The 23,689-nt window shown below is 40.8% G+C and overlaps 3 protein-coding genes across 3 annotated transcripts; 2 read left to right on the top strand and 1 right to left on the bottom strand.

Annotated features, from left to right (window-relative positions):
• Nucleotides 1–4,054: 4,054 nt before the first annotated feature.
• LOC127536883 (poliovirus receptor-like) lies at nt 4,055–7,987 on the top strand. Its single transcript, XM_051958284.1, has 4 exons — nt 4,055–4,138; nt 6,837–7,166; nt 7,308–7,613; nt 7,962–7,987. Exons 1-4 carry the CDS (start codon nt 4,072–4,074, stop codon nt 7,985–7,987), a joined length of 729 nt encoding a protein of 242 aa, XP_051814244.1. The 5' UTR covers nt 4,055–4,071.
• Nucleotides 7,988–11,383: 3,396 nt separating this feature from the next.
• Nucleotides 11,384–17,579, top strand: si:ch211-149e23.4 (uncharacterized). Its single transcript, XM_022192109.2, has 9 exons — nt 11,384–12,198; nt 12,299–12,583; nt 12,721–13,020; nt 13,116–13,400; nt 13,491–13,653; nt 14,975–15,129; nt 15,250–15,325; nt 16,494–16,521; nt 17,149–17,579. The coding sequence occupies exons 3-9, from the start codon at nt 12,855–12,857 to the stop codon at nt 17,296–17,298; spliced, it is 1,023 nt and encodes a 340-aa protein (XP_022047801.2). The 5' UTR covers nt 11,384–12,198; nt 12,299–12,583; nt 12,721–12,854; the 3' UTR covers nt 17,299–17,579.
• A 440-nt stretch (nt 17,580–18,019) lies between these two features.
• On the bottom strand, nt 18,020–22,635 carry rrp8 (ribosomal RNA processing 8). Its single transcript, XM_022223254.2, has 8 exons — nt 22,451–22,635; nt 22,218–22,335; nt 21,783–22,044; nt 20,742–21,609; nt 19,513–19,642; nt 19,320–19,426; nt 19,137–19,233; nt 18,020–18,606 (listed from the first exon to the last, which is right to left on the bottom strand). Exons 2-8 carry the CDS (start codon nt 22,320–22,322, stop codon nt 18,493–18,495), a joined length of 1,683 nt encoding a protein of 560 aa, XP_022078946.1. The 5' UTR covers nt 22,323–22,335; nt 22,451–22,635; the 3' UTR covers nt 18,020–18,492.
• Between the last annotated feature and the right edge of the window lie 1,054 nt (nt 22,636–23,689).

Here is a 23,689-nt window from a genome sequence, read left to right as displayed (position 1 = left end):
TACCTTTTTCCGGTTAAATTTCCACATATGCATCCATTGAGAAAGTGATCAAGAGAAAGACAGCCAGTTGTACATCTGTGAAATCTATAAATACGTTGTCTGTGAAATGCTAACAATTCGTTGTCAGTAAAATGCATTAGCTTGCACACAGAACAGGGCACAGACTGAAGATTTCCAGACTCCTTCTCCAAACTCTCCTCCACCTTTCGGGAATATCCACCTCAGGTAATTTAATTAGCAGGAAGAATTACCACCAGCTCCGCACCCATGTGATTACACCGGCAGACGCCTACTCAAGTGTTTGCCCTCGAAATCAAATGCTGCATGTGATTTTGCTAATAGACTGAACTGTGTTTTACCTTCTGGAGATAAAATCATCCACAGTCAGGATCGAGACTGGAAGTAATAGGAGCTTTAATCTGGCTCTGATCATGCCGACAAACCGTCTCTCATCTATCTGTGCGGTTTAGAAGCGGACTTCTGTAGTAGGTAGATAAAAACATCTTATAATATGACAAAATAAACTTTAGATTAACAAGTAAAATCTCTGATGGACGTACAAGTAGGGGGAAAAAATAGCTTTAAAGAGGTCATATAATGCAAAATTTTGCGTTCTGTTTATTTTGAGTTGAATTCTTAGGGTGTGTGAGGAGTTGCACAAAATAGGAGAAAAACTATCTCCTCAGTGGTTTTCTTTCTCCATAGATCAGGAAGTGTGTCACTAATCGAGCCGTGTACCGCCTGTTGTGATGTCACAACAGGGTAAACTCCGCCCCCAATTGACTCCTCCTCTTCCTCATTTAACCCATTTTCAGCCTTTTTGTCACCGTCTCCTTCCGTCTTGGTTCATCATCACATAAGACGTCTCAGTTCCTAAAATGCGCTTCGACAACAGAGGATCAACGATTTAGGAGGCTTGTTTGAGGAGCTGTGAGTGAGGATGCACAGATGTTTTCTCGCTGGGTCTTCGATGAAATCTTTTCCACACCTCTTACATTAAAGAAGCATAACACAGCTTGAATACACAAACCATGTCAGGAACAGGACTGACAAATGTGTTTGTACAATATACTAGTATATACTAGTATATTACTCAATAATAGTATGCCACTGTTTATTTGTACAGTGCTCTTTAATACTGAGCAGCATGTGTAGGTTTAAGCAGAAAAGTACAACATCTGAAAATTCTCGTCACATTCTGCCCCATTGTGAACTGAATTGTAAGTAAATATACACTGTAAGCTGTCATGAACACTGTTGCGTAGTAGGAGGTTATAACACAGCAACGGAAAGATGATACAGCTGCACCACACATCACATTTAATTGATGTTGCTTTAAAACAATGATGCGAGGATGTGTCATTTTGTTAAACACCTGTTGCCTCGACTCCTCCCTCCTCACATCTCTTCTTTGCCGTCTGGGAAGAACTAACAGTCAAGGAGAAGAGTCAAGGATGTATAAACTGGAAAATAAGATGAAGAATGAACACACAAAGAGGTGTGAATGTGGTGTGCTTCCTGAAAAGACACTGAAGAGGACAAAACCAGGTTTAACATGGCAAGATTCATGATTTGTGCTTTACTTTGAGCCAAAATCTGAAAAACACATTCCAGGAACATGCGAGACTTCAATTATCTTGTAAAAAAGGAGGTACAAGGAGGGGTCTTTAAGGGATTGTGCATCAGAATTTGACCCCAAACACACAAAAGGTAGGCTGTGAGTGTTACGCTCCTGCATTTGCACTTTCAGTGGTTGTACTCCTGACACTACACCCACCAACACATAACTGGTGCTACATTTATGACTAACGTCCACCCGAACTCGGTGTCTTAAAGCCCTTAAAATGGAAAGTTCTGGAAATGTTGCTGACTCAGTTTTGGTTTGAAAACTCCAGAATCGTGCTCTAGTCTGGACGGGTAGAAATGAGGACTTTTGGAAACACTGATGTTCATGTCTTTCTGATTGCGCCTTACTGTCGACTTCATTCTCTGATTTGTCACTCTCTTATGATGCAAGTCAAAGAAATCAGGTCTCAAATGCACCGTACTGAATTATTGCTGTGTCTCTTCTTTGTAGGAGAAAACAAAGACATCAGCCTTGACTACCAGGTGTTATTTCAACATGTATAACGAATTACAGGCATTGCTGCCCTTTTCGTCTCTGCTAGCAGCTGTTGCAAAGTTTAAGGAATCTCTTGTCTTAATTTCTCCCGTTGTTGTTCTTACTCTGTAGTATTTTCTACAACTAAACAGCCACCCTCTTGCTTCATGTTTACACCTGCATCCATATACCCTAAATGTACCTGAATGGTTACATGATGTCAATTTTTTACATGTATTTTTTCTGAAAAGAAGCTCAAATGCTCATGTGGATGTTTTTATTCTAAAATGGCATTTTAAACTGTATTACTGTGGATGTGGCCCACAGTTTAGGTATATTTAAGGATCATGAATTCTTAGGGTGCAATAAAACTTGCAGCTGAGGTTTTTTTATTCTGCATTTTAAAGGAGGAGTGTGGATGAAAAGACATTTAAGGCTTTTTAATAGATGTTTGTTCAGACATAAATCTGTTTACTCAGTCACATTGTGGGAACCTGCCTCCCCTTTCTGGGGATGAAAAGCAAATTCTTCGTCATTTAAATCTTTCCATTTAAGAGTGACTTGGTTTCAGGTTTGAGTAAGCGTTTTGGCAAGTAGTAGTTATGGTTCTGGTTAGAGTTGGTCTCTAGGAAACGTGATGCCCTCTGAAGTGAAGGAAACACGACTTTGAGTTTGTCAAGCAGAGAGTGAAAGAGGATGCGACAGCTACCATTTTCTTTGTTGTAAAACCCACTTTCACAGGCTTGAAAAGTTCTCACCGTGTCTGCCAGTTTCATAAGAGAAGATCCAGAACCAGCCGTTGCAAACCGCACGTTATCAAAATGTGTTGGCAGCATTTTTCTTCTTTGTCAGGTCATTTCATTCACTGTCATCCTCCTGCGGTTTGCATGACTCAACACTAAAGCTGATCAACTTTAACAAAAAAGCAACCTCATGCACTGCTGAGCCCCTGCAGTAGGTATTTACCTTCCACATTTGTTTGTTTGCACTTTTTTGCTTGCAGGGGGACAAATTGTGCTCAGCAAATATGTCTGTCTGACAAACAGAATAAATAATACACACGGTCTCAAAGTGAATCAGAGGAGCATTATTCCATAAAACAATGACCCGAAGTGAGTGATTTCCCAAACAGTAGTGAGCTGTCTCGCAGACAGGCGGTCTCTGAGGGCCCCGGCAGGGACAGGATGGTATGAATGATGCATGGCTTCACTACTTCCCACGGCGCCCTGTGTATATGAGGTGGCTGAGTAACTGAACAGACATGTCCTGCACGGCGACTTGCAGAAAAACAGGCTCTGGTCATCTGATAACTGTAAGAAGACAAGCAAATCTGCAGTGATTGTAAAAACACAAAAGTCTGGTTATTGTTTCAGGAAGCAAAAGGGAGAAGCAGCTTTACGCACCACTGTGTGTGTGTGTGTGTGTGTGTGTGTGTGTGTGTGTGTGTGTGTGTGTGTGTGTGTGTGTGTGTGTGTGTGTGTGTGTGTGTGTGTTCTAGCATTTGCTACGTTGTGGGGGACCAAATGTCCCCACAACGTTAGGAAAACCGAAAACTATGTCACTTGTGGGGACCTCATTTCGGGCCCCACAAGTTTAAAGAGTGTTTTCTTGGCCATGTTGTTGTTACTGAAAAAAGTAAAAATGCAAAAACGTTTCTTTAGGGTTAGCCATTGTTTTGGTTAGGGTTAGGGTTAGGGTTAGGGTTAGGGTTAGATATGAATGGGAGTCAATGGTAAGTCCCCACAATGATAGAAAAACATAATGTGTGTGTGTGTGTGTGTGTGTGTGTGTGTGTGTGTGTGTGTGTGTGTGTGTGTGTGTGTGTGTGGGTGCACGAGTGGCAGTGAACATGTCAGTTGTAGAGGGTGTGTACCTCTAACCATAACCACAGAAAACACACACTCTTTAAATACCCCTGTGCCTTACATACAGTTGGTTCATCCAGCTCTGTTTCACTAAATGACACCATCATGAGATGCTCATGGTTGTTGATTTTGGGCTTCGTCCTAAATGTTGCTCATTGCTTGGAAATTCTGGGTAAGTCTGCAGAGTTACAATCCATCTGTGTCTGTCAGCTGTTTATGGGCTTATTTTACTGGACCTTAAGGTCTTGTTTAACCTGTGGCATTTACTCTGAGCAGTGCTGCTGCGGTTTTCTCACTGATTAGTCTAATTAGAAATGCACACAGGCAATAAATTCGCACGCTGGATGCATCCTCGAGGGCTCTAAATAATAACTATTTTTGCATTATATTGCTGATGACATGTTTGTATTGTTACTCTGGGATGCAGTTTATTATTATTGATCAGCTGTGTCGCCTAAAACCACAGTAATTCTTTTACAGTGTTTTAAAACTAATATATGAGCGTCGTTAAGGATTTTTTTCTTTGTGGGGAAAGCCCTTTCAAAGTTCCTACTGTTTGGTTTAGTGCAGTCGTTGTTTCTGCAGAGTCACTGAGACTTCCAGCTGGAGATGAAAGTTAAGACAAGTGGAAGAGCTGCGTTTTCTTAAAGTCGAAAGTCTTATTTGTTTACCACATCCCCAGTCTGCACACTTGCTGTGTGTCACTGCTGAATTGTAGCTGTTTGGTGAGAAAAAAGCAGCCGCGAGGCTCAGGAAATGTAAGGCAGTAGATGATGTATGGTTTTTCTCAGTTAGTTTGTATCCTTAAGGTGTGCCTTTTCTATTCTTGGCTGACATTTATTTTGGCAATAACCTGCAAGGTCAAATGAATTATGAACCCACTAGGCATAATTGAACTGATACAGCATATTTGTTTCCCTCCCTTGCTGTCCTTTCCTCTTAAAAGGCTTTGGAGTCTCTCCACATTGTTTCCATTTGCTGTGATATATAGGAAAAGCAACAGCATTTCAGCTTTAACAGTGTTTGATGCAGACACTTTGGTTTAAACTGCAGCAGCTGGCTGCATGTTTGGAGGTTTTCCTTGAAGTAGTACAGCAGTAAGCAGTCATCATTTCACTCATTATGTGTCTAAAGCTGAATAGAGGTTCTTGGCTTCGACTGACTGATACAGAAAACTGTGTCCTGAATTGCACTTTGATGAAGTCAGCAGAGGAAGCAGACTGAAGGAGACTTGGTATGCATTGGAGTCTGCACACTGTCCTTTCTGCAAGTGCTAAAACCTGTCAGCTTCTATTAAATGCCCTTTTCACTGAAACCTCTCCTAACTGTGGCTGATTTCTTTACTGTGTGGATGGAAGAGGTCGCTGCTGTCTGGGTATGGATCCGAGTAAAACTTTTGGACTGTTTTCATTTCATTAACATAATGGAGTCCTCCATTAAATATACACTGAGGGAACAGGGCCAAGTTTATTAGTGTCATTGTGTGCCACAAAATCCACTTCCTGTCTTCGGCTCTTTGAGTATGAGGGAGCTGCGGCAACTTTAACTCAGCTGTAGAGCTGCCAGGGGTCGCTGTGTGACTAAAATTCACCCACTACTTGAATGCACTGATTTTCAATATAAAACCATAGAATCTATAGAAAAGAAATGAAAGCCTCTGGATCTGAAATCTGAAGCCAAGATGGAAGTGACATTAAACCTGCATTATTGCTGATGACCAGCAGGGGGTGACTCTTCCAGCTGCAAAGAGAAGTCTGATTGTATAGAAGTCTATGAGAAAATGCTGCTGCTTCTCTCTTGATTCATTACTTTAGCAAGCATTTTTTGAACAAGTTTATGGTGTCAACCACTGGTTTCAATTCTAATTCAGTACATAATAATGTCCATTTTGTAAATTTTAATAAAAATTCGTAGTAAAAAAAAAGAGATAAAGTAGAATATATTTTTGCCATGTTTGGTGTTCTGCCAAGTTCAAAACAGTCCTGAAACCTCAGCAGCAGCAGATTTCTTCATGCAATCATTTGCAGTTTCACTGTACTGGCCATGTGTACTTAGACTTGCATGGCTTAATCTTTGAGATTGAAAGAACTCAACAACTATTGGAAGAATTGCCATGAAATTTGGTACAGATATTCATGACACTCAATCATAATGACTTTCCTTCATGATTTCTTAAACAGTAGTGGATGGTTTACAGAACGTGGGGCAGGCATTGATGGTTCATGGAGTGAAATGCCTCAACTATTATTGAAGTATTGAATGGATTGCCAAACCTTTGAAAATGTTTTTTAACCACAGGTCAAAATGTAAATAAAGTTTGACAGACAATCCTTTTCTAATCCACATTTACATTTCTATTTAGTCATTTAAATGAAGCTTTTACATTTAAACTTTTTTTTACATTTCAGGATTAAACAAGTTTCCATTTTAACCCTATTTTGGGTTTAGAGCTAATATGGTATTAGCATTAGCTAAACTAAGACAATGAAAATGGCAAACATTTCCACTTAAACGTCAGCATTTCAGTGTTTAAATCAAGGCACCACTAGTCTTGTTTTTATTGATTAGTCACTGGCAAGTTCTAATCATGATAAACTGACTGAGGAGCTCATCACCACTGACCCAGTTAGTCTGACTCATCCATCACGGTTTCACTTAACCGGTGAAAGACAATAGGATGTGTGCGGCCTCTGTCACGGGCACAACAATGGACATCTATCACCCTGCAGACAGTCCTCTCAGGAACACCAACAATCACATTTTCCACCCGCAAGACATTTCAGCTTTGCCAGTGTTTGCAATTTCACAACTGCTGGGTTGAACTCCTGACCTCTCGTCATTATTCAACACTGTGTTGTTCTTTGTGTCAGGTCTGGACAGAGATCCAAACCTCGAGGTTTCCCGCAACGTCACGGCAGTCCTGGGTGAAGCCGTGCATCTGACCTGCAGGTATCTGGGTCAGAGTCAGATCCAGAGTGCCGTGTGGAAACGCCGCAGTAACTCTCAAAGTAAATCAAAGCGCCTGGCGGGGTTTTCACAAGGCCAAGCTTTTGGTCGGGACGAGTTCTCGACGCCACACTCTCTCACCAACCTCACAGTTAAGGTGGACGTGTCCCGAGTGGGAGTGGAGGGAGAGTACGTCTGTGAGTTTGAATCAGAGGAAGAGGATTTCTTTGCAAGTGTGTTTGTCAATGTAGTAGGTAAGTGAAGTCAATAATACATTCTTTAATTCACTCAGATAAAGGTCATAGCTGCTGCACCACTCTGTTGATTTTAATTAAACTGATGCATCATTACCCCAAGCCATCATTTAACATGTTTACTTGTTCATTCATTCACAGCTCGGCCTCATATTCAGATCCTGGTAGATGCAGAGACCATAAATGACACTCACTACCAGGTTGTGTCGTGCTCTGCTGTCGGTGGTAGACCAACACCTCAGATCAGCTGGCTGGTCGGCGGCCTTCCTCCTTCAGATAATTTCTTCACTGTGAACGTGACTGAAACTCATTCAAACGGTACCTCCACCCTCAGCAGCGTCCTCAGCTTCCCCACCCACCTGCAGGATGAAAACATCGTGACCTGCGTGGTCCAACACCCGACCCTCCCACAGCCTGAGCTCACCACAGCCGTGGTGGAAATATACAGTAAGCTCAAAAGGCCCATCGAGTGCTGTTGTGTTTGTGTGCTGCCAGGAGGTGACATATTGTGTTGCATCACCACTCAGAGGTTTGCAATCACGCATCATGACTCAGCATCTTACAGCACAATAATTTTCTCCTGCTGATTTTTTTTTTTCACAAAGGCTGCTCCCTCCTCTCACTCTGCTCCACATACACAGTGGCAGACCATAAATCACACTGCACAGCGCGATGCATTCATGCGAGAGTGCAGTGTTTTGCTGAAGTCGAACATATGGAGCAAATAAAGCAGCGACAACGCAGCGACTAATTAACAGCGATAATATAACATGATGCAGTTTGGTGGCTGTGCAGAATGCACTCGCATGTACACCTGCTGAACTGGTGAAACCCCATTTTTCAATTTTACAACTTCAAGTTCTTATATGGTGCAGAGAATTAAGATCAATCGGAGCACACAATTGAATAACAATGGCTGAGAGGTAACAAGAGATCCAGTACTTCAGTGAAATGCAAAATAGTTTTCTTAGTTTCCCAACTCACTAGACCAGTTCAGTAAAAAGATTTGTTCAAGAGATTTGTTCATGGAACTGTCTAGAGCTTGATGAACTGAGTAGTTCCATTCATTGAACTGAAAACAGGTCAACTGGAGTATATTTCCTATGATTCTTCCAGCTCCAGCAGTCAGAAATGCTGTGGTTTTGACAAACAAGCCAAATTCCATTTCTAATTTTTGATATTTTAAACTCTCTGGTGCTGAATTTTGAAGATGCACACTGATTTTAAGTCTTTTAATTACTTGATCTAAAGTTAAACATCCCTCAGTTGGGCCTGATTCTGGTTGTTTGCACTGCAGGCTGTCATTCAGGGCTCACATTAGCTGTGTTATACATCCCTTCATCCATCCATCTATTATCTCTACGTCACTTAATCCTCATTGGGGTCATGGGGTGCTGGAGTCTGCCCCAGCTGATTTGGGGTGAAGGCAGGGGACACCCTGGACAGGTCTGTGTTATACATTCAGTGAACAAATCACTGAATATGCACTGTTCCCTTGCAGTGAAAGAGTCTCAGAGTCACCCACTATCACTCAGATTATGTATTTCTTTGAATGAATCAATATGTTCCTTCACAGCCAACTAGGAGCTCAAACGAACTGAGAAATGAGTGGAAGTGATTCACCTCGTTCAACTAAGAGATTTGTCTTATTTAATAAATCATTTGCAAATGACACAATTCAACATCGCACAACATTTTGTTTTATAGAGTTCATCAAGTAAATTTCCAAAATTAGAATAGAATAGAATAGAATGGAATAGAATAGAATAGCTTTGTTGTCATCATACATGGGGGCATGACAACAATACAAGTAGCTGCCACTGGACGGTGCATTAAAACAAGCTAACAATGAGTAAGAAACTCCAATGTACATATAAAACAAAACTATATTTAGACTTCCAACATATGCAAAAGAGGCAAGATATATACAGTACAGTGTGGAGGTAAGGTGAGATCAAATATAAGCCAGTAAAACTGAATAAATATGGACAGTAGATTGCATGTAAGCAGCATTATACAAAGTGACACTGTGCGTTATAGCTTAGAGTTTAGAAATCCGATGGACCAAAATCAAAATTAAAGTCGCTATAATATATTTTTTATGAACAATGACTTAAATGATTGCATGCAAAAAATTAAAAAAGAGAGATTCAGTCAAAGTGATGCGTTGATGTACTGTGAGATTTTTGATCTGACCCTATTCTTCCTCTCAGCTCCACTGAGCATTTTAGCATCTTTCCATTCTATTGTTTTGGGTTTCAGCCTTGCATCTCTCTGTTTTTCTCATCAGATTTGCGTCTTTTTTTGGAGAAGCTGCAGCAAAAGAATCCGTTATTTTCCTCAGAAATTGTCAGAAAGCAAAATGAAGCTCAAGTGCACCGGCTATTGACCTTTAATTTGCCACAATGACAGAAAAACAAATACTACCACTGATGAACAACTGTCTGCTACTGAAGTTTGTCATCAATTTTGTCAACATATGTCTGTCTTGTGGGCAATAAGTCGTTAAAAACTTTAGTTAATGCAGATTTAAGAGGGAAAAAGGTTAAGTTTATGGTGTTTAGCACGATTCAGCCCTCGATGGCACTTCAGTAACTTTACTCTTTTAATTGCATCTAGTGTAAAAAAGAGCAACCGTTCCATAGAAAACCCAGCTTGGTAAGAAATAGCTGGTAAAACAAATACCAAAAACCACATGTTGGCTTTGATTCAGCATATATAACACAAAATAGGAGGCAGAGACCAAACAAGTAAATACCCTTGTGAGGAGCATCATAATACACAATGTTGGAACCATTTCATCATCGGCCTTAAACTATGACTCCATACTAAGATCTATTCATTCTCTTCCAGAAACAAATCAGCTCTGGGTTCTGTTTCTGTGTGGTTAATTAGTGACTTCTTCATTTCTTTGGTCATGAAATGGAACAGAACATCCAGATCCCTGTGTGGGTACACTGAATGTTTATACTGCAGACTGTATGGTAACAGCCCCATTAGCTTGAACCAGGCCGACCAGCCCATTTGTCCGCGATACATTTACACTCCACTGAAGTACTGCAGCTTCAGTAATTTTCTAACTACGGCGATTAAATGCTCACATAACTTTAGGTGTTAACAGATGGAAATTTTAAAGCCAAAGTGCGCTAACTCGCTCTGAATGTACACACACCTCCCCAGCACTGAGCTATTATGAGGTGTTAGCTCACTTCTCTTACTCATTAGGGATGTCTGGCTATTGCATTACACCACAGCTTTTATGTATTTGATAATAGACTCTGATCTCTGCTGATTCCCCGTATTAAAGCCTGTGGTTCTCTCAGCTTTGGTTGGACAGCAGCTGGGCCAGACATCTGCTCTCAGCTGCAGCTCGGCCAACAGATGGGACAGGTGATAAGCCTAAGTCAGCACTCTCCAAAAAACCCGAGCAGAAGCCCCCTTATGGGCTGTGTTTAGGTAACATCCAGCTCATCCGGTCCGACTTCCTATTCAACAAAAACACCCCGAGCCTCTACCTGCTATCTGACTTTTTAATTTGCTGGAAAAAACATTAGATCTTGTGAAAGAATAACTCTTCTCGCCTTTCTTCCTGCTTCACAGCGAGGCCAAATGTGACCATTAAAGCAGAGATGGTACAACAAGGAGGAAAGGATTCCTGGGTGGTCTCTTGTGTTTCGTCTGGAGGGAGACCTGACACTGACATCTCTTTGGCTTTGAACACGGCTGAGGAGCTGCAGAGGGAGAACGACAAAGACTCAGACACGCAAAAAGTGTCGGTTCATCTCCCTGCTACTGAGTTTCAGGGCCACAACATCACCTGTGTGTTTGACCACCCAAAATTTACACAAAAGGAGTCCCGGGTCTTCACTCTCCCAACTTTCTGTGAGTGGAATCAATGTTTTATATGTCAAAAGCTGCTGATTCTCATGAGGTAAAAGTTATAGGAAACAGACGTCTTTTTTTTCCCGCAGATTTGTCTGGAGTTCAGTTAAACTCCGAGCTGGGAAACATCAGCGACGACTTCCAAGCCACTGAATATTTAGAGCTGCAGGAAGGAGAGAGTAACGCTGTTATCCACCTGAACTTCACAGGGAATGTGCCACGTTACAATATTATCTGCAGCAAGTAAGAAATGTTTAGCGCTAAAGGAGCACTCCATCAGTTTTGTGTATCATGGAGAATTTTGCTCACACTGTGCAAAACAATAACTGCTCTGTTGCTGCAGAGAAGTTTGAGAAAGTATGGAAAAGAAGCCTTTTGTGGAGACTTGCAGTTTTTAACAGAAAGCCTGTGTTAGCCGTCGGCGATGTGAAATGTGACATGCCAGGCAGGGAAGATTAAGAAAACATGTTATTCGGCTGCATAATGGAAAATGTAAAACCCAACGTTTTTGGAGTCTGCAAGCAGGATACCTTTGCTGCTCCTTTTACGAGAGCTGTAACTGAAAATTGTGGAGCACCTCTTTAAGATCCAATGTATGGCTCATGTCACGGTTTTAACGTGCTGCCATGCAAAGATTTTTTTACCTTTCAAAACGATAATTCAATTCTTAATGTCGTCATTTTGTCACTTCATACATGGCCACTGTGTAATGGGTTTAAAGACTAATGTAGGTCAATAATGACTGAATTCAATATTGCTGTTTTTTTCTCAACTGAAACAACCTACATATCCTGTGGAGGATGTGGTGACACGTTTTGTGGCACAAAACCACAAGTGACAGACAGCAGGAACCAGATTTGAGCACATTTCCTGATCAAAATGTGTTTTTATTTAAGACTGTTTATTTAGCTGCCATATTTTTATATCGGGGACATATTAAAGCAGAAGCATGAATTAGTGGTTGTGTATTTGCCCTGTAGAGATGACGTGTCTCTGCCTGAGGGCGTGGAGCTGGTTGGCAGGAGCCTCGTAGTTCAGGGTCCTGTGGAGCATCAGCATGCTGGTCTGTATGAGTGTGTCATCTCTTATCACCATCTTGAAGCGTCGCTGCGGTTTAACGTCACCGTGAAAACTCCAGTTATACAGTCTGGTAGGTGAAAGACTTTCATGATTGACCCAGCTTTGAATTTCTGCATTGTCACTTCATAAAATATTGATGTAGTACCTTCTCTTTCCACCTTTCATCTCAGTTCCTCCCACAATTGAATTGGTTGATTTGTGGACCAAAGATGGACGCCGGGTGATTGAGTGCTCAGCAGCTGATGCTGTTCCTGCAGCCAACGTGTCCTGGCTCCTACCAGAGGGTGTGTCAGAGGACTTTTGGTTCAATTCCACTTCTCAGAATGGAAGGCACTCTGTCAGGGGAGTTTTACTCCTCCCTGCCTGCTCGCCTCAGGAGCTCACTGCAGAGTGTGTGATAAATCATCCAGCATTTAAGGAACCAGAAAACAGAAGCATAATACTCCCTCTTTGCGGTATGTTCAACAAATCAACCAATAGTTAATTTTGTCTGAGTAGCGGACATATTTGGCCAAGTAAGCGCACCATAGGTTTTATCTATTTCTCAAAAGAAACCCCTCACTTCCTGATATTTCACTTCTTTTCCGCACAGCTCGGCCTAACATCACCATCAGCGCCAGCTCTGAGTGGAGAGACGGTCACAAGTACACAAAGGCAGACTGCTCTGCAGACACTGCTGCTCCTGCTGCAGCTATAACCTGGCACGTTGGAAATTCTGACGGCAACATGAGCCATGTGACGGAGGCTGAAGTCCAGGCTGATGGTTTGATATCAGCGCGCAGCTCTGTGCACTTTATGTCTTCTCTATATGCTGGTCAGAATATGACATGCATAGTGAAGCATCCGAGCCTGGAAGCACCAGAAACAAGAACAATACACATTCCTGTGCACAGTACGCTACTTCTTTCTTAGAAAACATTTCCTTCTATGACACACAGCGTCACACAGCTGCTCATCTCTTTCCTGCCTCCCTCTTTTCTGTTTCAGAAGCCCCTCTGCTGAGTGTGTCGCTGGTGAGACAGCGAGACTCTCCTCTGTGGTTGGCAGTGTGCCGCTGCAGAGGGGTGCGTGTCGGAAAAAACCTCGCCTGGGTCCTTCCTGAAAATGCCAAAAGTCAAACGTCCTTGCATTCAGAATATGAAGGGCGCATGCTGGAAGCCAGGCTGACTTATCAGTTTCCTTTGGCCCTTCATGAAGGTCAAGACCTGACCTGTGTGTACCAGTTTGAAAATGGGATCACAGAGAAGAAGACCTTTCATGTCCCCAGATACTGTGAGTGTCACAGAAGGAATATGAACACATGCACACTTTAGAAATTCACACCAATCCAAAGATGCAAAGTTGACCTTCAGTGTTCTGCAGATATCGCCTCTGTGAGAGTCCTGAACCACACGACTCCTCTGCAGAGCCGCTACAGTCCTCAGCCTGTTGTCTACAGACTGTCTGTCCACGAGAATCATCAGAACCAGAAAATACTGCTCCACGTCGAAGGCAACGTGCCGGAGTACGAGCTCAGTTGCAAAAGGTGGTGCATCCTCTGTTACCCACTACAGAATCATAATGAGGAAGCTCCTGTGAGCTCACAACATTTAGTGTTACCATTAGTCATTTAAAAAGTTCCACCCTGAAAATATAAATTGGATCACTGATGTCATAGAGCAGGATTTCGCTAAATAAACTGCAGCTAGGAGAGACTAGTTTAGCTTAGCATAAAGAGTGGAAACAGGGGGAAATGGCTATCCTGGGTCTGTCCAAATATAATAAAATCATCTTTGAACAGCTCTAAATGCTCATTATTAAACACATTATTTCCTGTTTACTTAATCTGTATAAAAATCAAAGCATAATTGTTATAATTTTTGGTTTTATACAGTGTTATGTGTAGGATTATTTCTTTGCCAGGTTCAGTAACTTTCCTCCAGTTTTCAGTCTTTATGCTAGGCTAAACTAAACGCTACTTCTCCAAGAAATAGTATGGCACATAACCTGTATAATGAACAAGTTTGAGTATTTTGTTTTTTGTGGATTAAAAACAACAGCAACAAAAACAAAAAGATATCAAATGTTTCAGAGAGCAATAGAGATCCTGATATTTGCATTTTGATACCGCTGCATCGAGGCAGGCTAACTGGTCCACTCCATGCAAAGCTACGCTAATTGATTTACCTATTTTCAAAACCGACCAGGGGAAATCAATAACAGTAAGACACACATGAATGTACTTACATACATGAATAAAAACAAATATGGATAAAGAATTGATCCAACTCCAATAACCTTTATTCAAAGAAAGAAAATATAGCCCAGATGTGCTCGGTGAGCGAACAGGATGAAGCTGTGCGTCCAAATGGTATGTCAGCTGTTAGAGGTTGCTTGTAAAGTGGAGCTGGTGGAGGACACACAGCTGTGGTTGTTTTTAGACTAGACGGCTAGTTTATGTCGGCTGCAGCCTCCACCAGGGGAGGTCTGTGAGTGTACATGGAGGTAAAGAGAAACCCTGACGACTGCAGACTAGCAGACCTAGGAAGACCTGCACTGAAGCCAACATAGGCAACATCAGAGAGTGAAAGGTCTTTGTTTTAAAGAGATATGATAGACTGTCTATTAATCAGGGAGGTAGCACAAATTAAGTTTGTTTTGGAAAGCAGACTTTGCATCTTTATTATGTGTTTTCATGGTGGTTTGCATCGAATGCATTCAGGTACATCTATTAGCCACTCTGTCAAACAGTTTTCTCACTGCTGTCGATGAAGTGTCTTATTTACCTCTGTCAATAAAACATATGTGACAAAATGTTAAACTTTCCCCTGAAAGACAAACTTAATTCATGGTCATCTGTGTTTCAGGAGTGATGGTTCATTGGTCCCAATGGAAGGAGCTGCAATGATCCTCCAGTCAGAGCTCACAGATAAAGTCGTGTACACCTGCTGTGCGTCTTTCTATCACCACACAGCAGCAGTCAGCATTCAAGTAGAGGTGATAAATGAGGACGAACAGTTTGGTAAGTCTGCAATGTGGTATTTTGCATTGTGAGAAACTCTAAATGGTATCAACATACGGTTTGAGTTTGACGTTTGTTGAGATCTGATTTCTGTGGTTTTGTGTTCTGTGTGTTCTGCAGTGCTGGTAACAATGATCTGCATCTCTTCAGCATCCGCCATCCTGCTCATCCTCGCCATCACCCTCTGCGTGTTCTGGTGAGTTCCATGCTTCCACAGGTGACAGGCTGTAACTCAGCAGGTGATGTGTTGATGGGCAAATGAGGGCAACGCTGCCAGTGACATACAACGTGAGACAAACAGGATGTGTGGATCGTTAACTCGACTCACCAAAACCCCATTGTCGTGCAGTTATTCACAAACAGGAAGCAATGTGGCTTGTGCAGACAGGTGTCTTTGCCACCGCAGCCGTCCTTTCAGACAGGTACAAATTGTTAACAGTGAGAATAACAGATTTATTTTCCAGTTTCCTGCTCTGGCTCTTAGCAGTGTTACTTCTGGCAACTAGTGCAGCAGACTGCTGTTAGCTGGCCTCTTTATCATCACTGCCACATTGCAGAAGTGAAGGTAAAAGGTTCAAAATGTCCACATGTTCGGAAGTTTTCAGTATAATGAAATTCAAGCTGCCGTTAATCAGTAAAAAAAAATGCACAAAATTCATCTCTTAATCCTGTTGCTGCTGGAAAACAGTCAGTGAGTCTCGTCTTTCACAACTGATGTGGGATATCTGTCACAATCCAAGATCTGTTTATGGTTTCTGCCTGCACGAGTTCCCACATTTCCACCATTCGCTGCCAAATCTAACTCAAGAATGTTCGTCAGGAGCAGATTAAGTCTCACTGTGAATAAAGCTGCACCAGAGTGCTTTACAGGTTGATTCAATGCTGCTGCCACTCTGGATGGAACATTTGGGTGAAGGTGCCATTGGTTGAGTCTCTGTCCCGTTATCCCTTGCTCCAGTGGGAGGGTCCCGTCAGGCTAATTTGGGAAGGTCAGTCACCCAGTGAACAACAAGAAAACATGACTCCCCGAGAGGAAAGCTATTCTGGGACCCACGTCAGCCCTCCACATCCCTCTCCTCCCCACAGTCTTTTTGACACTGGCCTGATGCCACTGAGGTCGTAATGTACAAAGTGAGCTGCAGCTTCTGACATCAGAGATCAATGATGAGAACTCGGGTCAAACATTGATATTCCTGTCGCATACATTTCATTCACACCTGCAACTTTTAGACTGGAAGCAACTTGGCGTTTCCGATTATGTCACAGTGCCATCTAGTGGTGACTCATCCCTACCAATCCCTCAAAATCCATTTAAAACTGCATTATTGGAACTAATACAATTCTTTTTCTGGTTTGTTTTACAGCAAAACAAACAGCAGGACTGACTACAAGGTACATTTCAATCCATTATCAAACATATTTACAAAATGTTATGTTTAGAAATTTTATTTTTCACTTTAATTTCACTTTAACTCATCCTCCTTCTGCAGGCATGCCAAATAAAGCATTAGATCTAAACAATATAGTCAACATCCTTTGCAATATTGTTTTTTGAATCGTTTTTGCAATATTAGTTTCAGTATCTTGTGTGTCATTTAATTTTCATGTGCTGTCATTAGATTACCTTTAATTTTCCACTATTATGTGAAACATTGCAAATATAATGTGCAATATTTCATTTTTCTGATGTAATATTTTATTTCCATGTGTGACGTTACTTAACACCTCAGTATGATTGCAAGCATTAAGTTTTACTTTTAAATCTGTAGTGTTATTTGAGCTTACTTATCCTATTGTCAGTAACGTATTGTACCTATATATTATTGCTTTTCTACAAGGCACAGCATTTCATTTAGTTTTTTTTAACGATATCTAGCACAAGAATTTCCTTTGGCATAAATGAAGTTTATCTTAATTTAACCTTTTTCTCTCTGGGTTTGGTCATTGTATTAGGCAAAACTTAAAAACCAAAGTTAACAGCTTTCGTCCTTTGTTTCTCCTCTGCTCTCTATAATTCAGAAGCGAGAGTCTGTCTCGGCCTTGACAGCTCTGATGCAGGAACCCACCTCTCTGCAGCTGAAGAAACCAACAGTGACAGAAAAGGACAGCAAAGAATACGCTCAGCTGGTCAGTTACTCCATCGTCATTGACGTCAAGAGTACAGTGTGAAGATAAGGATGCTTTCTGTACCACTTTCAGCTTACATTGTGCACAAACGATAGATGTGAAGGCTTTCCGGAACTGCAGCAATATTTTTTTAAGTGACTGTAGCATTTAAAGTGAAACTGTATAAATACTGAAATGTGAGTTTTTAATTAGATTGGCATTAATGATTTTAAAAGCAGGAATTTTGCACTTTTTTCTCCTACTTGAATTTTTCATTCTGTCGTACACACGCTGTATTTTCAGGGATTTTTTTTTGTATTGCTCAATAAAACCATTCAAATGTAGTTTTTCTGCGGTTTGTGATTTTGTTCAGCTTGCTTACTACTACTTTACCAGGGGCTCAGCATATAAACACACATTTCCAGAAATAGTCGGGATGACGATCAAACTTGGCTCTGACTTTGCATACCAACTGTCCTTGTAGTATCTTTGCTCGGCTAAATTAGTGAGGACCATCTGCTTCGACAGCAGGAGCGACGCTATAAATAAATTCTTGTATACTATATGATCTACATGTAAACAGACTGAATTCCTGCTCATCTACTGGCATTAGACTGCAGCAGTGTTACCCCTTCTGGTGGTAAATAATCATGCATGAAACTGGTTTAATTGGGTGTTAAGGTGTTTTTTTTCCCTAGCTGTACCATATATCTGCATGCATAATGTCATTAGTCAAATATATCTAGCTAAAAAATATATATATAAAACCCAATGTTTTCAAAAATGGTTTAAAATACACACAGAATAGATTTTTTTAAATTGTATATATTTTTTTCAAGACTTTCATGTTTTTTTCCCCCATCAACTTCCACATGACTTCTCTTGTAAACTCTCTAAATTAGCAGGCATGCTGCAGTTGTATATTCAGGTTTCCTCTTTAACTTTGCAGCCAACACAGTGACTTATTCCACTGATCTCCAACCAGAGAGGACAAACTCATCACAGGGTTCACCTGAGGAAACCTGCCTGCACCTGGATGCTGCTGGCACACACAGAGCTCTGTATCACATGAAGAAATTATGTACATATAGAATAATACACTTAATTTAACTGTATGAAAATCTGTGAACAATAAGAAATTTACAAAGGCTTCAAAAATGCATCAAAAGAACAAGATACATGTACAAATCTGTACAAGAAGCCAGGAACTGTCCACTGATGGAATGAATAACAGAAATGACATGTCCTGCAGCATCTTCATCTTTTCTTGTACACACAGGGCCGCAACTGCAGTCCAAATCTCTTCACATTTTCTGGGGCGTTTCCCGTCTTCACAAATTCAAAGGAGTAGAAATGACTGTTTTCTGTGTCCTGAAGGGAAAAAAAAGAAACAAACTTTGAGTAAATTTCACAGTCTAATCTGAATAACCTCTCTATTGACCATCATAAAATAAAACATATTGTTCAGATTGAGCTTTATAAACGATGTTCATCTACATTTAATGCACGCAACCGTGTCTTTGTTGTCAACAGTAAGCTGAATATTCATCTGTACCTGTGGTTTCCTGCCTACAGCACCGCAAACTATAAATTATAAAAAAAGATGCAGCTGCCAGGCACCGACTATCACTTTGAAAAGTCTTCGAAGAACAAAGGAACAATGAAACCTGCTTTTACAGTCATAATCGCTGCATATTTATGTTTTATTCAGATTGAAAAGCTGGAAACAAAAGTGTAAAACATAGATATTTATGTAGCAGACTAAACCTTTGATTGTGGAGTCTGCGCTCACCGTTCCATTTTAAATCAGCTGTGACAATACATGCACTAACGTGATTAATATTTAAAGAACATGAAGCGCTTCTGTCCCTGTGAATGTTTTTGTATTGTTTTTTCCTCACCTTGGACACCATCTTAAAACCAAGATTTGCCAGAGCAGTGATGAAGTTCCTGACATTGTCGAATCTACTCGCCACTTCTGCTATTTTCAGGACCGCACTGCAATAATAATGCAAAACAGTTACATGTACAGTCAGAGTAGAAAACTAAACCTGCATGTTTTAAATCAGCATTACATAGTTTACCCCATTTTTAAGACTCGATTGGCCTCAGCTAAAAAGTCAGCCAGGTTGGTCCCCATGAGAGAAAGACAAAACACTCCGATGTCCACTGAGGCGTCTTTGAGCGGCACCTGCAGAGAAGTAAAGTGTTTCACTTTAACACAATCATAGAAGCTGGTAAGAAATTTTAAAAAAACAACAACTGAAAAACACTCACTTTGGACATGTCACAGACTGTAACCAGCTCACAGGCAGCTGCCAGGTCAAAGCTGTGCACTTTGTTCTTCACACTGCGAGCGATTTTGCAGTCACCACAGCCAAAATCTGCAACCACGAGAGACGAAGACCTGAAACGATTACAATGAATGCAATCAGATAAGCTTCGATCTGCAGATTTAAAGCTCACAGGACAGCAAACTACCAACAAGTTGCTCCTCTGCTCTCAAACTGCTGACGTTCACAAGGCCGTCTTGTCCCAGCAGCAGGATGGAGCATCGATTAAACACCCACAGAGCAGCATTACCTGCTGCGTGACTCCTCACTGTCACAAAGTCTTCAGCAGAGTAATGTGTGATAGTTACCATTTACAGCTGATAAATGGAGCTCTGGAGCCACAATAGGCTGCCTGGAGGAGAAATGTGGAGGACTATCGCCTCCTTTTTAGTCTTGAGATGCAAAGATGTGACCTTTAACCGATTTCAAAAAAGGTTAACTTATCTAGTGTGTCTAACTCATGTCAACGTAACAGTACTTTATATTATAGTGTATTAATTAATGTTTTGATCTCAAATCAGTACATCTGCACCTCACCTTCTGCTCAAAAGGCATCAGATCAGTCAGAAGAGTCTCCTGTCTGTCACAAACAGTTGGTTTTGGTTTTAATTTATGCAGCTTAGCAAGTAAAGTGGTCAAATTCAAGAAATTAAACGCTAAAATAAACTTAAAATGGAACATTAAGATTAAAAAGTCATGACTCTGTCATCACACCTTGAAATAAATGGTGAATTTTCAACTTATTTTGATCAAACTATGTAGTGAACTCACGCTCAGAAGTCTAAAATGCTCATTTTTTTTACTGCCTTGTGAAACAAAACCTCCTCTTTTGTTAGCTTTCTAGAGCTTTAATCAGCATCTTCTTCAGCAGATGGAGCAGGTCCAAGTGTCCTCTCATGTACTCAATGTCAAATTTGCTGTTTTGAGGTAAGTCTACAACTACAAGGTGTATTCTTAGGTGGTGTAAAGTCATCTGAGCCAGAAGAAAACTGTGAAAGTCATTTAAAACCCTGGAAATAGCTGGGATGGGGCTTTTGAACTCAGGTTATTTCATGTAATCACCACTCCCAGGTGTATTTCTGTATGTTATGAACTGAGAGGTTGATTTCCTTTACAGAAACTTTAAAAAAAAATCTAATTACACACAAAGATACAACAATGAAGGTGCCTCACTTTTGCTGAATGTAGGAGATGATTGCGTCCACCGGATTCGTCGGCCATCTCTGCACCTGTGCTGTGTATCCTTTGTGGTAAACCCAGAAGGCCTGTGGATCCTGTTTGAACATCCTCTTTGCCTCGCCGCTTGATGTGCTGTACATCACCTCATTGATGTAGCGGAAACGAGCCGATTCCAGCCGCTGGTCCATGCGGGACCTGAAGGAGGCGGCTCGGTCCGGTTTCACCTCCTCTTCTGGTGCCGCCGGCTCATTTTTCTGCTCTTCAGGAGTCTGCTGCTGGTTGGTTTCCTGGCTCTGGAGCAGCTTCAGCAGCTTCTGTCTCTTCAGACTCTGTTCTTTGCTCAGCTCAGGTTTCAGTTTTTTCATTGGGAGCTGCTGAGCATCATCTGTGATCTCAGGTTCACCTGCTTTCTGTTTTGATCCCTCAGCAGAAGCACTTTTTTCAACTTTTCCACTCATAGTTTGTTTCTCTTTTTCAATCAGCTGCTTTTCCTCAGTTGTGACAGAAAATACATCAGTGTCGTCTCCAGTTTCTTTCCTTTTCAGTGGTTTATGTTCTTTCCCCTTTTTCTTTTTCTGGACTGCTCTCTGACTCAACTTTTTACTCTTATTATTACTACATGATTCTGTTTTAACTTCTTTTTGTGCCAGTTTATCGACAGACTTTTCTTTTTTTACTTGCTCCTCAGGATTTTTCAGGCGGTATTTATTTTTACATTTCCTCTTGTTCTTCATTTTGTTTTTCCACTGTTGTCTGTTCAGTTTGTCTGCAGTCTGTGGTGGGTTTACTTTCACCGATGCAGATTCTGGGATTTCTTTATTCTTTGCGTCACCTGCAGGTGTTATTTTTTCTTTTTTTGCTCCTAGAGGAAGAAAAAAGCGGTTCAGTATTTGTATTTCTCCAAAGGGAAAAATAAAGTATCTGTCTATCTCTGTGCCTATTTATTCAAAACCTGAACTGAAGCGACCAACTGACAAAACTCCACATTGCCAAAATGGCGAAAACTGTTAATGTAGTGTTAACCTGATTACTCACCATACTTGTTCTCTTTCTTCCTCTTTTTTGGTTCAGGTTTCTCCTCCTCCACAGTCTGATCCACACCTCCATTTTCTTGCAGCTCCTCTGATTTCTCTGCATGTTTTCTCTTCTTCCTCCTCTTTTTCCTTTTCTTGGCATGTGATGGAGCTGCTTCTGTCTCACTGTCGCTGTCCTGTTGTTGGTTGTCGCTCTTCCACTCTGGTACTGATCCCAGCGTCTGCAGCGTCCGCAGGAGGCTCTTTTTCCCGACAACCTTGGGCTGATCAGGAAAATAACATCAGATTAAACAACAAATATTCTACTGTTAACGTTAATACAGTATCAAGATAAGCAGAAAAGTCCACCATTCATACTGTGCCACTCGCTGAAAGAAACGTTTTATATGTTGCTATGAGGCCAGATTTGCTCAGAAGAAGAATAAATCTCATGTACCTTGACATTTGCGCTGCTGTTCGCCTTCTGGGTGATTCTGAGGACAGTTTCACTCAGAATATTAGCGTCTTGTTCGTCATTCCAGTCCTCATCTTCAATAAACATGTTTCCCCGAGTACTGTAAGTAAAAACACACCGACACATACATATAAACTTCTACTGGAGAACAGAAAAACATACCAGCCTCACTTCTTCTCATTAGAAAAGCTAACTTTGCTAATTCAAACACTCACCAGTTCGTATCTAAGGGAGAAAAACGCGTTGATTCTCACGTCAAACGGATTGTTTCGTTGACGACGGTGTTTAAATTAAAGTGTTTTATTTAATTAACATGTAACTACAATGAATAGATGTAGAGATTTTTTGTTAAAAGCAAAAGCCACGTTGGTTTGCGTCATGTGCGACAAGGCAGCAAAACAGAACTACTGGCGCATGTCAATGACGCAAGCACACCGGAGTGGTCTGGGATATGACGTTTTTTGCGATTATGTTGCCAGAAATCATACTAACTAACTAACTAACTAACTAACTAACTAACTAACTAACTAACTAACTAACTAATAATAATAATTGTCATCATCATCATCATAAAGAAATGTGTGCAGGCCTCATAAGATCTTTTAAAATATCATCATAGGATCTAGAATGCTTTTTTAAAAATTATGTTAAGTGCTTGCAGATGAAGCATGTCATTGCAGTATACAATATCTACCCGGTGAGATGAAAATTAGTCTGCTAACCACAAAAAATGCTATAAAATGAGGAGTTTGTCAGCTTCTCTCTACATTTCACACCATAATCAGTCACCTAAGGTTCTGTTGTGGTTTATTGTGTGCCATACATAAACCTGGGCTTGACTGTGGAGCATTGTCTGAAGGCATCCTGCTGACCCTCGCCAATAATTATCCTCAACTGCAATTGAAACTAAGTCCTTTTGAAATCAGAATACCAACATTAACAGCCTTTGTACAACATGTACTTTATCGCACACAGGATTGAATAAACCCACACACATAGGCTTTCTATTTTGCTGCTTTTATGTTTTGTCTAACATTTTATCACTTATATAACTCCAAACCTTTTATGTCAATTGATGTTTTGTGACTGAAATGAAAAATAAACCTACATTTAAACCTTGTCAAAAATGATTTCCAGCCCAGGGAGGCTGTTTTTATGTTTGTACAGACTCTCTTTACAAGTCAAAAAAACAAATATCATGTAACATCAAAGGCCAAATTCTATAATAAGATAGGAACCATCCGGTACTTTAAGGTAGATTTTCCCTTTAGGACATGAACATAATTGTAATCTAATGCCTTATAAAAGCACCCTTAAGAAACTTGATCTTTAAATAACATGCACTGCCTTTGGAAATTAGCTCTATTCTGATCATATTTGCCACAAGAATTATAATAAAAATATATAAAATGGAGTAAATCTAAACTTCTGAACAAACTTAAAGTATAAAAATG

The sequence above is a fragment of the Acanthochromis polyacanthus genome, chromosome 13, assembly GCF_021347895.1.
Source record: "Acanthochromis polyacanthus isolate Apoly-LR-REF ecotype Palm Island chromosome 13, KAUST_Apoly_ChrSc, whole genome shotgun sequence".
Taxonomy (NCBI): domain Eukaryota; kingdom Metazoa; phylum Chordata; class Actinopteri; family Pomacentridae; genus Acanthochromis; species Acanthochromis polyacanthus.
The sequence above is the reverse complement of the archived record's forward strand: the minus strand, read 5'-3'. Positions and strand labels throughout refer to the sequence as shown.